This window comes from Anabrus simplex, chromosome 4, assembly GCF_040414725.1.
Source record: "Anabrus simplex isolate iqAnaSimp1 chromosome 4, ASM4041472v1, whole genome shotgun sequence".
In the NCBI taxonomy this organism is placed as follows: domain Eukaryota; kingdom Metazoa; phylum Arthropoda; class Insecta; order Orthoptera; family Tettigoniidae; genus Anabrus; species Anabrus simplex.
In genome coordinates, this window is record NC_090268.1 from 231804170 (window position 1) to 231821956 (window position 17787).

The 17787-nt window shown below is 38.3% G+C and overlaps 1 protein-coding gene across 1 annotated transcript in view; it reads left to right on the top strand.

Annotated features, from left to right (window-relative positions):
- LOC136871815 (DNA (cytosine-5)-methyltransferase 1) overlaps positions 1-17787 on the top strand; it is a 211873-nt gene that overhangs the window by 100371 nt on the left and 93715 nt on the right. Inside the window, exons 13-14 of the mRNA XM_067145426.2 lie at positions 8964-9176; positions 13495-13569. Coding sequence (XP_067001527.2) covers positions 8964-9176; positions 13495-13569 — 288 coding nt within the window. The remainder of the gene's footprint in view (positions 1-8963; positions 9177-13494; positions 13570-17787) is intronic.

The window sequence follows — 17787 nt, forward strand, 5'->3', positions numbered from 1 at the left end:
TGAAGTATATAGTGTGAAATGTAAAAGTGTTTTATTGATTGTAAATAATATCATTGTCCTAAGCTTCTGGTCAATATCTTAAACATCAGATATCTGCTCACGGAAATTCCCTACTTACTTGCTGTAACAGCTGGCCTGTGGGGTAACATGCACGCACAACCTTGATTAAATTTTCTTCATTGGCTACACAGAACGATTCCAGCTGATGATGTAAAACATTAGAGAAAAATTGGAGAGAAGGCTGTTGTGTTAAGTTTATTGAAATGTATCCTGACGGTATTAGTATTGCAAAATTAACATTATTCACCGTTGTGCCTGTTTTCAGTGTTTACTGTACACAAAAAGAATTATCCACCACCACTCATGTTACTACGCTGGCTTAAAAGAGAATGCGTGTAAGAAGTGTGGATGATGGGTGTGACGAATCTGTTTGTCCTGCTATCCGGCGGAAAATACATGTATTAAAAAAAAGTTATGAATCCCCTATAAATGACAAAATGTTATCAGCTATTAATTCTGATCCTGAACTCCCAGATTTAAAAACATTCTTCCTTGACATGCTACTAAAGAAAATAGAGTTAGAGTGTTAGAGTTCATCAACAGAAATTGAATAGTGTCCTAGTGGACAGAGATGATTTGATATGATATTATAGTGTGGTGCAGCTGTGACCTCCAGCAGGAAATTGAGTCTTCTTCAAGTTCGGATTAATGAAGTACGTGTCACGTATGTAGGCCTACTTGTTAATTTTCGTGCCAGATATAGTTTATATGTTAACATATTTTTGTTATTAAATATGTTCAGGCAAAACGGCTATATGTGTAAATTTTCATTAATGTTCATATCTCTGTAAAGAAATTGTGTGCTCTCTTAATAGGAAATATACTGTTAAAAAATAAATTCCGTCATATCGATATGGCACTGTAGCTGTCTGTGTCGTGGCTTAGGAGTATAATTCGAAGTGCTGATTTTAAATTCCATTTCCCCCACAAATATTAAAAGCTTAAGTTTCATAACATACGTTGCGTAGGAGACTCGCTATTAAGAGATAGTTTGTGGGGAAAAAATTATGTGATGGCAACATTTTTTTTTTTTTTTTTTTTACATCTTTGCTGAACGCATTGTTCTTCTATTCTTGTTCTATTTCCTTTCTTTTTTAATGAACTGCCTGCTGTTCTTACAAAAAACAGTGTTGCAAAGTGATAATGATGTCATGTAGTGAAAGTCTATTTCTTTGTAAAATAAGATGTTTAAGTGTAAAATCAATAAAGAGCCAAGTGACGATGGCCAGAAGCGATTTGCAGCAAATCAACAATACCGAAAGCAGTATACAGAAGGGTTTCAGTGCTGAGGACTATATAAACTTTCACCGAACCACATGTTTTGTGAAGAATGCAAATGTGGTTTTTCAGTTAAACATGGAGGACGTGATGACTGCTGATGCCATATGAATTGGTTAAAAAACAAAACATGAATACGGGCACATCAAAGGGTGATGCAAGACGCTCTCACAATTTTTTACTACAAAAAGTGACGATAATAGTGTTATACGGGATGAATGTTATTTCACATGTTTCTTGGTTGAACACAACCTTCCCCTATCTACAGCAGACCATGCGAGACTATTATTCAGGGCCATTTTTTCTGACTATGAATTTGCTAAAAAGTATTGAAGTGGCAGAGCCAAGACAACTGCAATAGTGTGAAGCATGTCTGAGTCAACAGTACACTATCCGATCAAAAGTATCCTTTACACTAGTAAACAACAACAAATGATGCATCGTACTGGTATAAAATGATGCAGGGTGTTTCAGTGCGACTGCGGAGCAGCAACATGGGTAGGTCAAGGGGAACTTGGTGACTTTAATAAACAAGAAATCTGTAAGGGACATTTCTAATATTACGAATGTACCCTAATCAACTGAGAGTGATGTGATTGTAAAGTGGAAACATAATAACCACGATCTGGTTGACCACATGCAGGGACCAACCAGATCATTATTAAAGAGGGTGGTGTGACAAAATTGTTAATTATCTGTAGAAAGAATCACCATGACTATGTATCAGGAATGAAAAATAATTGGGTTTTATGGATGCCTAAAGGACCTGGATATAGTTAAGGAATTTGTATACTTGGGGTCTGTCATCAATGACACGGAAAGCTGTAATAAAGAGGTAAAAAGACGTATTGTCTTAGGTCGTGCTGCAATGGTTAAACTTACTAAGATCTGGCAGAACCGGGCAATATCAAAAGCCACGAAGATGCGCTTGGTAGAATCACTAGTGTTTTCCGTCTTTTTGTACGGCTGTGAGACCTGGACCGTGAATGCTAAAGACAAAAAACGCATTGATGCCTTTGAGATGTGGTGTTGGCAGAGAATGCTACATGTACCCTGGACAGAAAGAACTAATGTTTCCATTCTGGATGAACTCTGCATCAAGAAACGCCTATCTTCCCGTGTGAGTGAGCGTTACCTCCAGTTCCTTGGCCACATTCTAAGACGAGACGGAGAGAACTTGGAAAAGGTAATTTTACAAGGCAAAATTGAAAGCAGTAGACCACGAGGAAGAACAGCAAGCAGATGGATAGATCAGGCAAAGATGATCACTGGGCTACCACTTTAGATCATATTAACGAAATGTGAAAACCGCTCGGGATGGAGACATCTTGTCAAGGTTGCAACACGGAAATGATGGAGTTATGAGGTCACGACGCTCAGTAATGAGCACAACGACTAATGAGGATGATGGTTGAGAAGCTACCCATAAACCAAATATTTCCCCTTTTGATAAAACCCACAACCTAGTATGGTGTAAAGAGCGACGACACAGGAACAGTGGAAACAGGTAATGTGGAGTGGTGAATCACGTTATAAATTGTGGCAATCTGATGGGAAGAATGTCCGTGGAACCTTATCTACCTGAATGTTTAATACCAACAGTGGAATTTGGAGGAGGTGGCATTATGATAAAGGGATGTTTCTCATGGCACGGATTCAGCCTAGTTTAGGGCTGCATGGCACTGTAAACGCAGAAGGATATCTGCACATTTTGAATTATTTTGTGCTGAGTACTGTAGGAAATCATTTCATTGTTGACCAATGTCTATACCATCATAATAATGCTCAGAGTCATAAAGTGGGCTCTGTAAGCCAGTTGTTTAGTAAGTGGACTGGCCTTCTCAAGAGTCCTGAATTAGACTTAATAGAAGACCTGCGTAGTTAGTTAGAATGACAACTGCGTTTCAGAGCCCACTGTTGAACACCACCTTATCTAGCTACGGCTCTTCGGGAAGAATGGGATGGCATTCCCATTGAAACGTTCCTATACATAGCAGAAAGTATCCCTAACAGTGTCAGGGCTGGGATAAAGACAAAAGGTTGACCAACATCATATTAATGCCGTCTGTTAGAAAGTATGTTACCAGCAAACTCTGTCTTCAGTTTGAGGCAGGTGTCTGCATACTTTTGATCGGGTAGTGTATCTGAAATAGCCAACAGTCTTCAACATGCACTTTTACTTATTGTCTACTGATGGTAGTAATAACAAAAATGACTGCAAATTGTATCCATTGGTATTTACTTATTGTGAGAAAAAACAGATTGTTACTCTACTGCTTGGTTTGATGGGAAGGAATATTACAGGTGTTGGATAAAGAAATTAAGATGAAGATGGATAAATGGGAAAACTGTTCATCATTTGGTTGTGACGATGCAAATACAATGGTAGGTAAATTTAAGGGAGTGTCAGCATTTTTGAAACAGCAGAATCCTTCAGTGGTTATATGAGGCTGTATCTGCCACCTCCTTCATTTAGCTGCCTAGAAAGCTACTAAAACATTGCAAGCAAGTGGAGACATTGTAACATAAATTTTCTTGAAAGAAGCTCCAAGAGAAAAGAAAAAAATTGAAGATAATCAGAAAATGAGTGGACCTGAGCTCAGTAGCCACAAAATCTTGAAACATGTCAGCATGAATTGTTCATCTCTCGCTGATTCAATAAACAGGGTACTAGAGCAATGGGAGCCTTTGAAATTATTGTTTCATATTTGTGAAGGTCTCAAGTCAGAATAAACCAGCAATGGAATATAATGCCACTAAACTTTAGAATACAAACTATGTACAGTAAAACCTCGTTAAGACGTTTTTGCAGGGCACAACAAAAATGAACGTGTTAAGCGAGAAAACGTACTGCTGAATATACGAATAAAAACTATCCAACAGGAATATGGAAACACTAGATATGATTTTTTCCGACATGAAGGCATTTTACGTCGTGTATCCGGGGGGCACAACGAAAACTATATCTACCATTTCTCAAGATGAGAGGAAAGTATTAAAAGGTGTGAAAAACATTAGAGAACAAATATGAAAACCTTTTCTGCTGGGGCTTATAAAATAACAAGTGCACTGAATGGTGTAAAAAACAACAAACATGAAAACATATGCACGGGGGCCAATAAAAATATCCAAGTATTATTGCAGATCACACTCCTTCTAAAAGAAATGTTTGTAGAAGACTTTTATTTCGAAGCAGTGGATTATAAAACATTATTTTCTGGTCACACTCTTCGACAATGAATTGAAGGTTATACTCGGCAATGTGCCTGCAACAGAATAACTTTGGCTGCCATTTTGAAAACTTCGATAAAGTCGAATGGATCGAGTCGAAACTCGAAAGTGTGAGTTCAACGTTTGCGACCTCTGAGCACTTAAATATGCGGATGCTAGTCCACTTTCTGAAAGATTTTAATGTTGTCTCCACTAGAAAGGAATTTCACGTTTTCCATATCCATATCACCAGACAAATATGCACCACGCTAGTCAGTTTCACATGATTACATTCCTAATCCAGATACAGGCTACTGTATCACACGACAAATATTCGCTACACTTCACTGTACCATTCAACACAAAATACATTTCTACGTACTGAAAGGAATGTGAAATACAAACACAAATAGACTCACTGTGTTATTCAGCTATCTTGCTGCTAACTGGCAAGCAATGTTGAACATTCTTGAGGCTAACAGCATGCTCCCTGAATGTGCAACTTATCCTGTGAAGTTCAGGAATTGAAGGCTCTGTGACACGCAACTATGGTGATGGATCTTACCCAAGTTGGAAATCACGTTTGTTTCACAAGGGTGACAAATAACATTTTCAGGGCTAAGAAAAATGTGATCGTACTAAGTGATAGTAGCGAATGTTCGTGACGCAATATATATTGTTATATAGATTTAATACGATGAGAATCGGGACTTCGAATTTACGACGTGCTAAGCGGGAAAATGTGTTAATGAGGAACGCACTAACGAGGTTTCGCTGTATTTCAGACAAAGTTTAATGTTGGTTCATTTGGAACCTGGTAAAAATGACATACCGTATATTGATATTACATAATTTAATTAGCCCATTTGAAAGACTATTGGTTGTGACAATCACAACACCAATATTCCCTTTTCCTGCCTTTGGACAAGAATGACCACAAACAGCTGTCTTAGGGTTTATTGTTTTGAATTCTCGTGCTGTGTATTTTTGTGGACATTACAGCTTGTCTACAACATTTGGTCTCTCTTGTAAGTCAGTTCATAATGGATCTTTCACCTGAAATGCAGCAAGGGCCATGGCATTAGTGGAGGGTTGGCACAGAATACGCAATGTAGCAGACATTATAGGCATGTCTTGTTCTAACATGTACATAACTGTTAAAAGGTACAGAGAGGACAATATTACACCAGGAGGTCTGGTTCTGGTTGTAGGAGAAGCACTACTGGGCGCAATGATTGCTTTCTTGCAATGCAAGTTCTTTGTAATCGACATGCAACAGCTGTGGAGGCCAGAAATCGTTTGTAGCAAGTACGAAAGGACTGTAAGGAGGATGTTGCATGAAGCGGATGTATAGTCCAAGAGGCCTGCCACAAGACCTCTGCTTACATGTGAGCACCGTGCCTCTTGGATGCAATTTGCCGACGCCCATCCAAACTGGACTGTGGAGCAGTGGAACTCAGTGCTGTTTACAGATGAATCCAGATTCTGTTTTAGAGGGCACAGGATAGATTGGAAAGAGTATGGAGAAGGTCCGGGGAATGTTAGTCGCCGTGTACTTTGTCTGTAAGGACACCGTTCACTAGGGGCTCTGTAATGGTCTGGGCTAGGATTACCACTGATATGCCCACTGAGCTTGTGTTCGTCGAGAATGGAAGTCTGACAGCCTACCAATACATCGAAGATTTTAGTGGATCACGTGGTGTCTTTTGCACCTGTCTTCTGCGAGAGCTTTATCTTGATGCATGATAAGGCTTGCGAACACGTTGCCGTTTGTGTACGTGAGTACCTGGATGAAGTGAGAATTGAATGCATGTTGTGGCTTGTTCGTAGTTCCGACCTAAACCCCATAGAGCATGTCTGGGATATGCTTGGGAGACGTGTTAAGAATCCCCTGACACACTGGCTCAACTTCGGGCTGCGCTCCAGGTAGAATAGGAGCTTATACCACAAGAGAACATATCAAGATTGTATCCTGAGCATGCCCGATCTAATCACAGCTGTAACTGCAGCTAGAGGTGGTAATACCCGCTACTGAGGCAATGCAAAATATGTTGAAAACACGTGGACAAATAGACCGTACAAAACGGTGCAGAGCTTCAGATTTCGACTTTTCCAAATTTTATGTTGGTCTTTTGTGATTTTCACGATAATGATCTTCATCAATTATTGCTCTGAAACTTCTCAAATGGGCTAATTAACTTACAATACATTGCCATATTGTTGTCATGCCTAAATATTTGATTTTTATCAGGTTTCAAATGGGCTAACATAAAATTTTGTCTGAAATACGTACTGTGTATTTTATTTTATTATTATTATTATTATTATTATTATTATTATTATTATTATTATTATTATTATTATTATTATTATTATTATTATTGCCAGTGAGTGTATATAATTGGAGTAACATTTATATCTTGTCTTTATTCTTAATGTAAGTTGTTTCTTTTTCAGGTATAATACTGTTACCATATATTGCCATTGATGCTTTCATGGCCCGTACTTATAGACATGATACTGTATAGACTTTTGGGCTTATGCCACGTCAAGAAAATAAGGTGAAATTCTTTACGTTTCGCAGAGAAGGCTTCAGAAGCCTTTCTCATGGACAGTCGAGATTTCTTCTGATGACGCAGAGCACAGTTCTCTGCGAAATGTAAAGAATTGCACCTTGTTTTCTTGACATGGCGTAAGCCCAAAAGCCTATACAGTATCATGTCTATAAGTACAGGCCATGAAAGCATCAATGGCAATAATAATAATAATAATAATAATAATAATAATAATAATAATAATAATAATAATAATAATAATAATAATAATAATAATAATTTACAATTTACTAGTTACATTTCCAAATTTAGATAGATAAAAGGAATACAAATAAAATATTCTGCAATAATATTTTACACTACATAATAAGCATTTCTTTGAAGGAGACATTCCACAGCTTCAAGTGTATGGATGATGTAGTAATTGCAGATTTGAGAGGGTACTGAGGATCATTGTGTAACTGTGCTGAACCAGCATATGCATTCAATTGTTTGTTAAAATTGCAATCAGAAATCCTACACGAATAATTTACTCTACCTATAACATTACAAGGATTTGTATGCGCTGTATGCTGTTGTTTATAACATTTTTTAACTACCCGCTGTGTCACTATTGTTATAATTAACCCTGACTGTTTTATATGATGATGATGATCCTTGTTGTTAAGAGGGCCTAACATCAAGGTCATCGACACACACATGCATTATATCAAATAATGGATGGCAACAGTTCCTTTATTAGTGGCTATTTACAAAGTCTGTCCTCCTCACAGCAGGTATTCCAGCTTGCTGGTATTACTTGGACGGGCAAACATCCTGATTGACAGCTCACTTTTGCTTTGCTTGCTCAGTTGTTTCACACAGCAGCTGCATGCAGACAGGTTCGAACACACTGTCTGTTAGCAATCATAATGCACAACAACTTTACCTCAGCTCGACTCCAGAGTAGTCTTCATTCACACAGTCAATTCTGTTACTGTATTATTTCTATTATTTCAGCATGTATTACTCGGCAGAGTCATAACAGAACCACTAAACAGCAGTGAACACACTTGAACACTCCTCTTCGTCGTACTCCCTCCAATAACAACTCCGATGACATCACTGCTGCTATCCTACTCCACAACTGACACTGACTCTGGTAGAACACCCACTTAGCACACAACACTTCAGCACAACAACGATAAATCTCCGACGACAGCTGACACTACTGCTGTCCAACTTGCTACACTGACTGACTGTTTGCCGCTAGCCTCCTTTTTATATCCTGGTGATGGAGGGGCTCAGCCAGAATGGGAACATTCTCATTTCATGTTCCAGAAGGCCCACGGGGAAACCAGATGAAAGCACAAAATAAAGAGAGGCCTCTGCACCTCATCAGACCGGCAGGGAGATCACCTTCCTGGCTTACTCATACCTTCTAGGAAATACCGAAGGAGGCTACAGACTACTCCAAAATAGTTTTATGTGCATTACATGTATGAAAGCCCTGAATTTTTGGTGTGTTTTTCAGTTTGATAGGGTCTCTCATAATCTCTAAAGCAATTAGAAGAACTAAAACTAAATTTTTGCATATTGCGAGTACTCATTACAAATATTTTTCTTATTTTGTCTGTTCTAATCTATGTTCATGAATATGAATGCATAATAGGACAGCAGTGAATAAAAATGTGAAGGTTGCCGTTGCCCTTTCGTGTTTTAATGTTTGTACTTGTCGTCTTTCTTTTGCTCTCTCTTGTGATGTTAACCTGATGTTTATCCTATTGTATGTTCCTGTTCATACTCCTGTCATTTTACAGAGCTTCATTTGTTGCTTGTTTATTCCTTTCCACTACTTTAATTTTCTGCTAATTTTTGCAGCCGTGGTTCGGATACTGTTCTTGGTGAGACTGCAGATCCTGTTGAACTGTTTGTGGTTGATACCTGCGGGAACTGTCCTTTGGCATCCATCTCGGGTAAGGCAAATGTAGTGTTCCGGCCAGCTCCTGACAACTGGGCTGAACTTGGAGGAGTGGAACTGAATCCTGAAGACCAGTTGGTTGACGATGGAAAAACTTTCTTCTTTCAGAAACGGTTGGTGTTTACTCTCATAGCAAAAACAATGTATTTAGTTTGGAGGGCAAGGTGATGTAATTGATTTATTCCACTCTTCTGTGGTTCTTAAATCCTGGTGTCTGAAAAATGAAATGATCAATAAAATCAGAAAGAAATATCAAATTAAGTCTCTGAGATAATCAGGAATTGCTTATGGATGGAGGAACTCTCAGCAGCTCTGTATATGCAAATAAAACTCTCTTCTGGGTCTTTTACGTACTTTTCATTTGGAAGTGAATTTTTGTCTATATTGAACTTTATATTTTATATGATAGGAGGCCAGACCTGCGGTGTAGGAATAGCATGCCTGCCTCTTACCGGGAGGTCACATGTTAGATTCCCGGCCATGTCAGGGATTTTTACCTGGATCTGAAGGCTAGTTTGAGGTCCACTTAGCCTAAGTGATTATAATTGAGGAGCTATCTGACGATAAGATAGCGGCCCCGGTTTAGGAAACCAAGAATAATGGCCAAAAGGATCTGCCGTGCTGACCACACAACCCCTCATAATCTGCAGGCCTTCAGGCTGAGCAGCGGATGCTTGGTAGGCCATGGCCCTTCGGGGCTGTTGCACCATGGGGGAGGTATTCATGATAGGAAAAGAAATGTAAAGCTTCACATAATTGTTTAAAATAACTCCTCAGCGTTAATTCAGTTTAGTTTGATAGCTCTAGGTAAAACATTTCCAGCCATAATCTAGCTAGCCCCGTGATGTAGGCGTAGCATACCTGCCTCTTATCCTGGGTTCGATTCCCAGGCAGACAATGGATTTTTACCTGGATCTGAGGGCTGGTTCGAGGTCCTCTTAGCGAACCATCTTTGCCATTCTGAAGGTCTCCTTCTCTGCCTAAGATGCTGTGAAGGTCTTCATCCGTAACCCTGGGCATTGGTTCCACGTTATGCCCTGTGAGACTGGGTCCCTGCCTGAACTTAGCTCTCCTTCACACCGGCCTATTGTTCTGGAGGATACCCACCCCTGCAACATGGATGCGCCAGACAAGAATTACTGAAATGAAGGATAGGGAAGTTGATCCTACCTCCCTTGAGCCGGGTTAATGGTTGTGTATGCCACTACCATTTACAACCACTTACCAATTTTTAAAATTTCTGCAAATGTGTCACAGAATTGCTAAATTAAAACACTTTACAAGTAAAAAATCCATTAGAAACACCACAGTGAGAAATAAAACTAGTTCAGTGTAAATCAGTCACACTTCAGCATCATCAGAACTACCACCTTCGGAACTTTGATCACTGTCACTTTCCTATGCATAGTCGTCCTGAATACCTTCCATAGAATTTGTGTATTGACCAAGGTGGACTATTGAAATTACAGTACATAATTTCTTTTCTCAGAAAGTTCTGTGATCACCATAACATTTTATTATCATTTCCTTCTTCCAATCGCAAATACATGATGTATTAATATTATATTTTCTGCCGGCGGCATGATTTCTGATAATTTCAGATTCCGTTACAACTTTAAGTTTCTCACTCACAATAAATGACCGCAAACGCTTTTTTTAATTCATCACTTGTTACCACTGATGCTTCTTCACTCAGAGCACAAAGTGTTAATCAACTCCCTCACCATATGGTTCCAATAACGCGGAGGTGAGCAACAGAACGAGATTTCAGCTGTTGCCAAGTCGCGTGGCATGAAACTGCTGTTGATGCATTGATGTGTCTTTGGAAAAATGTTTTATGAGACCAGGATATGAAAGGCTTAAATATGACCTGCATCCAAATTTAGGAGCAATATTTCTGCAAAAAGTGCAGGTGGTATTCAGGATTATATGGTAGTTTATCTACTGTGTCTGGAGGGTGATTGTTTTCTTTCACTTGGAAGTTGGAAGAGAACAGAAAGAGTATACACAAAACAGATGAAAGGGAAAGAAGAAGAGATGATAACTCACTCAGAGGAGATAAGGAAAAGATGGAAGGATTACTTTGATGACTCATGAATGTGAGAAAGGGTGTAGGTGAGATGAGAGAGATAGAATGTGAAGAGACAGAATCTGAGTGTGAAATCACAATGGAAGAGGTGGTTACTGCTGTCAAACAAATGTACAGTAAGTGGGAGTAGCAGCGAGATTGGATGTTTCGAAATGATAAAAGCAACGGGAGCCATTGGTCTACAGTGGTGGTGTGGGCTTATTTAGATGTGGTTGGGAAGGAAAATCATTACCAAATGTCTGAAGTAAAGGAGTAATAGTGCCTAAAAAGAGGTCAAGAAGATATATGATATTGAGCATCACAGTCACTCCTCAGATAGCAAAAGTATTTGAAAAGGGTACTAGAAAAGAGAATGAGAAAAAAGGTCAGTTACAAGAAGAACAGTATGGCTTTAAAATTGGAAGATCAGCACTAGACCCCACCTTCAGTATGAGGCAGTTAATGGAAAAACCTAGGGAATACAGAAGAGAGATTGTGATGACATTCCTTGATTTAGGATACCCAGAGTGGAGGACAAGGAAGTGTGCTGTCACCACTCTTATTCATAATGGTTATGGACGAAACTGTGAAGGAGACAAAGGTAAAATATGAAGACGGAGAGCTGAAGATAATGAATGCTGTTTGCAGATCATATTGATGTGTGGAGAACAACAGCAAGGAAGTACAAGGGCAACTTGATATGCTGAGTAAGATTATTGAAAATTATGGAAAAGAGAAAGACAATGGTGTTGAATAGATGAGAAAGGGAAGGGAATTTTAAAAATGAAGGGACAGAACCTTGAAACTGTGGGTGCATTCCAGTACTTGGGAAGTGAACAGATGCAGGATGCAGGGCTGGACGTGGTGATCAGTAAATGTATTCAAACAGAATGTGAGAAACCTTGTGTGCAGGAAGGAAGTACCAGTAAAGTGTAAAGAGGAACTGTACCAGTACCCAGTACTGTCATGTGCAGCGAAGACTTGAACACTAACAAAAGGAGAAAATAAAATGCAGGGGAGTGAAATGGAATTCTTAGGTGATAGGAAAGACAACAAAGCACAGAAAGGACAACGTCAGAAAGGAAATGGAGTGGAAAACCAGTATGACAGAATGGAGAGGGATGAACTTCGATGGTTTGGAGATTTTAAGAGGATGGAAGAGGGAAGGATACCAAAGAAGATTCTTTTAAGTCCCAGATCGAATGAAGGAGGACAAGAGAGGAGGGAGACCCAGACTTAGTTGTTTGAAAATGACCAAGAATAACATCATTATTAGAAGAAACCTGGATTGGAACATGGTTGAAGAGGAACAGTGGTGGTTGGTTGGAGGAAAGTGGAAAGGTGCCTTAAACAACCCAACCTTGCAGAAGCTAGGCGAGGGAGATGGATGGATGATGATGATGATGAAGTATGATTTTCTACCTTTGTGTGTCATTACAGATGTACACTTAATACCTAGTGCTGTATCAATGGTAAAACCAGACCCGTATCTGAACACATTTACTGATCACCACGTCCAGCCCTGCATCCTGCATCTGTTCACTTCCCAAGTACTGGAATGCACCCACAGTTTCAAGGTTCTGTCCCTTCATTTTTAAAATTCCCTTCCCTTACCTTCTATAGGCTTAGTACTCGTTAGCCGACCTGTTTTCTGATTTTTTGATGGTGATGGAGTTACGAAGAAACATTGCTTTCTTGACTATCAGCAAATGATAGACTCTGGATTTGATTTTTTCTTCTACTGCTGAATCTTTGTTGAAATCGCTGTCAATTTCCTCATTATTAATGTCTTCATCATGTATCATTAGTGTTTAACTGTGTTTAACAATAACGTCTTTTTCTTAAAATGCCAAAGAAATTTGCTAACAACTTGTTGACCATAGTTTATTTTATTTTGTATAATTCACATAACAGCATACACTTGGCACAATATATATACAACTAACAGAACTGGTTTGATATTTCATCATCTCTTTTCTTATATCTTCGCTCTTGCTGTGTGCCCATTCCTCCTCTTTCCTACCAGTTGTAGTCTTGACTTGAGTCAGACATTTTTTCTCATGTTCTGCATTGCATATAAACTGGTCTTGTTTAAATATTCGTGGCCACTACTGGGACCCTTCCTTGTGAGACAATCCTAGACCTAATTTCTGCAGCAACCAGATCTACCTACATTACTTGAATACAGTATTTACATGCCTAAAGTATAAAGCACCCTTTTATGCTGTGGTTTTCTCGATCTTGCCGTGCAGTTGGTCAGCAGCCTTGTACTCCCGTTAAGATCACCTTGTAATCGTGTCCTCATCCCTTCTACCGAAAGTTACAAAATGTGTGTTGAATCAAATTCTTCTCTTTTTTTGCAGGTATGACAAAGTTTATGCTCGGTTTGAAGATGCCCAGGATATCCCTTGCGACGTGGAGGATGTAGATAAACAAAGGTTTGTTTGAAGTGATCTCCATTATTTTATTTACTCATGTAAGAATCATTTTTGTATAAACTAGCATCAAAAAGTTTTAACTCACTGCTGAAATTATATATATTTATGAAACTGATACTTAATAGATATTTATTTGCTTTTTGATATATTTTGTCCTGCAGGTATTTGTTCATTTTGAACTAGTACACACTGAAATATGGTATTTAATGATAATTAATTATTATTGAGGTATTATGTAGGTATTGGGAGAGTGATACTTGTAATATAAATAATCTTCAGTCTATGTGCACCAAATGTTGGCCTGGATTCTGATATGTTGCTATATACTCCCTGCCTTGTAAGCGTATACACCAAGGGTACAACCTTACTCTTTCTCCCCTGGTAATACTGAAGGTAGTGATTTATAGTTACAGTATTTTCTAACTGTTTGGTTCGATTCAGCGTGTCTAACAATACAATTTAGAGGCCCTACTTGCTGATATGACGTCGTACAGTTACTGTTAATCTTACATGTTGGCACTATATAGTCATGGTTTTTTCATGACCTGAAAGGTTTACATATTGCCACCGCACATTGTGAAAATCACTAGTGTTATGTTTACGGGTATAAGTAAAGAATATTTTCTTTTTCTTTAGGATTATAAATCTGTTCAGGTAATACCAGGTAATTAGAATTGTGGCATGTTCAAATAATGCATTTAATAACATAGTTGATGTGAAATGATAAACACAGCATTTCATTATTTACAGTCTTATTTCATCTAATTCTTATGTATAGAATTCTAGTAGCCTGTCTTAAGAAGCAAGAAAAATCTACAAGAACTCCTCCGAAAAGGAAAGCCACGTTACCTCCTCTATAAAGATCAGTTCAGTTGAAATGGAAGAAAATTTTGTCGTCAACATAACCTAACCTAAACTTGTCTTGTTTTGACTTCGATACGGTGGGCTTTTGTGTATTTTATTGACTTACTGACTTACTGTTATAGTAAAGGCAGAAATATATAACATAAATTAAGTGAGGGTGAGAGAGAGTGTTTATTTCCTTAATTGCTCATTGACTTTGAAAACCAGTTTAAGAATATCTTGATTGATCATTTATTTGGGTAAGGGAATCTCTATTATTGATACCTACACTGAGGTTAGTTTGTTCATGGTTATCTCGTGATTTCAATATGTAACTAGTCAAGTTGGCAACAGTGGTGAGCCTCCAAAAATTTTTTTTAAAAAAATAGGGCAGCGATATTTGCTTTTTAATGTATGGCCTTACGTGCTGAGTACTGTACCAAGGCATTTACTTGACTTAAAAGACTCCGCTTTCTCTGTTGTTGAAGTAATCTATTGTTAGCTGTAATACACACTACTTTTCCTCCTATTTTATTGTCTCTGTTGGTTAAACTGTTTTCCAACATTGACTTCTCTTTAGTACGACTCAAATTTGTGCAGGATAGGGAGTCACTGCAGAAATGAGGTGGGGGAACTAGCTTATGAAAATCGTGCTGTGGCATATGCTTACAATATAGTTTGATTGGTTAAACCTGCGGATTGCTGCAAAATTAGAGATTTTTGAACTTGGCATTTGCTTTGCCGAAGATAAACACATTTTGATCTTAAGGAAGCATAATAGAAGGCGTAGAGCTGTGGACATCTGCGCTGAAATCAACAGAACTACAGAAGAACATATGTCAGTGATGGCTGTGAAATATTATTCATATATTCTCTCTATTTTTAATTACATAGTTTCTTTTTCAGGTATAATTCTGTTTTACTTATTTTCTCACTTGAATGACAGTATGTGATTATTTATAATTCGACCCCGATGAATCCAAATCTTAAAGTAAAAATGCTGTATCACCTATCATTTTCCATGGATTATTTTTGTTGTAATGAAAGATCTATTCCCTTTTGTAATAATACATCAAAATTTGAAATTACTTTTGATTGTTTGCTTATGAAATAAGATTTAAATATTGAAGAGTATAACTAAAAAATGTAGAAAGTTTAAAAGTATATATAGGACCGATTTTGACTGTTCAATGAAGAAATTTTATTCAAAAGAATGAAAGGAAAAAAACACATTTTTGCTCACATTATCAAAATTCCTTGCTTGAACTCTTCCTTTTGTAACTGCCACCAGAAACCTCTTCCTTGAGGTTCCAACAGTACTCTGCTAACATATTCTGTACCGATTCTCTTGCATATCATTTCTTCGTTTCTCCATGACAAATATTCTGGTGAAATCTCTTGCCACTAACCGCGCCCGAATTACGGGGGGGGGGGGGAAATGTCCAAATGTGAATGTAAAAAGTGAATTTACAATGATACATTGCATCCCATGGGTTGATAACACTTCAACAAGTTCTTAAAAAGTTCCTTGTAGGTGTCAGCTTTCACATTTCCAAGAAAATTACTGCATACTTGTTTGAAAGCTAACCATGCACGTTTCTCTTTTTCTGTTGGCAATTCCACAAAGGTGTCATCATGAATGATCTCACAGATTTGCGGCCCAATAAGTATGCCTTCTATTAACTTACTGTTACTGAGTTAGGAATTTCTTAAGTAGCCGAAACCCCTCACCGTGTTTTTCCAAAGTCTTAATGAAATTTTTCGTCAGCCCTAATTTTATATGCAAAGGTGGTATCAAAATCTTGTCTTTCTCAAGCGGACGGTGATTCTTAACATTTTTCTCTTCAGGAAGTTTTTTCATGTGGACCAATCCACAATGTTGTAATGTTTATCTTTTGCCCGGCTGTCTTATTTGCAAAGAAAGCAACAAAATTTGGTAAACCCAGAATGCATGCTGAACAAGATACTAATTGTTTTGAGGTGTCCACATATTTGCCAACCATATTTTTCATAATTTATCACTTTTAATATAGTAACCATATTTTCATTTGTTTCCTTCATAGGTATATATTCCCATTATGTCTGGCTCTATGGCTAAATGGTTAGCGTGCTGACCTTTGGTCATAGGGGTCCCGGGTTCGATTCCTGGCAGGGTCGGCAATTTTGGCCATCATTGGTTAATTTCCCTGGCATGGAGGCTGGGTGTATGTGTTGTCTTTGTCATCATTTAATCCTCATCACGACGTGCATGTCGCCTACGGGCGTCAAATCAAAAGATCTGCACCTAGCAAGCCGCACCCATCCTGGGATCTCTCGGCACTAAACGCCATATGCAATTTCATTTCATTCCCATTATGTAACAATACTACTTTTAAACTATTCTTAGATGAATCTTAAAATAGTCTCCACTCGTTTGGGTTGTGGCTCCTACCAAGTTCTTGCAGAAGGCCTTCTATATCATTGCAGTAACTTAACTCATTACTAACAGCAAAAAAAAATGTGTTGGTGATTGTTGGCATTTCCAATATGACACCTTAACACCATCTTGCAATAAATTCCACCCTTGGAGACGAGAATCTAATGATTCTGCTTGAACTTTAGAATGGTTGAGGTTTCTGACTAGATCATTTAGTTCGGATTGGGAAATAAAGTGAGGTGTATTTGGATCAGTGTTTGAATATGAGGATCCAGGTTAGTTATCTGGAGAACCACTGCTTGGTTATATTGTCAAAGCGATTTTATTTTGGTATTAATAAATATCACACAAGATACGTTCACTTACTTACATAAATCCACTTTATTGTTGTTACATCTATTCCTTAACACACCATCATCATCATCATCATTTCCCCTTATCCAGCTCCTGCCGGGTCGAGGTATTTATGGCACTTCTCCATCTTCCTCTTTCCTTCCACCATTCCTCTTCCACGATCTTGTCCCAGTCTAAATTGTCTTCTTATGCCGCTCTTCACTGTTTCAATCCACCTTGTTCTAGGTCTTCCTCTGGCTCCCTTGCCCTCGCGCTTTGCCTCTGGCATCTGTTCTGGATCTACTCCATCCTCTTTACATGTCCAAACCATCTAAGTTTATTCGTTTCAATTCTCTCATTTAGCTTTCCTATCCCAACTTCCTTCCTAACATATTCATTTCTCACTCTGGCTTTCCTTGTCTTTACTATCATACTTCTTAGGAATTTCATCTCGCTGGCTTGAATTTTACTCTCTTGCCTGCTAGTCAAAGTCCAAGTCTCAGCTGCATAACTCAGTATGGGTACATAGTACATTTTGTACATTATCTCCTTACTTTTCCATAGTACTTTGCTCTAAACAAGTTCTCTTATACTTTGGTAGAATGCATTGCCCTGCTCTACCCTCC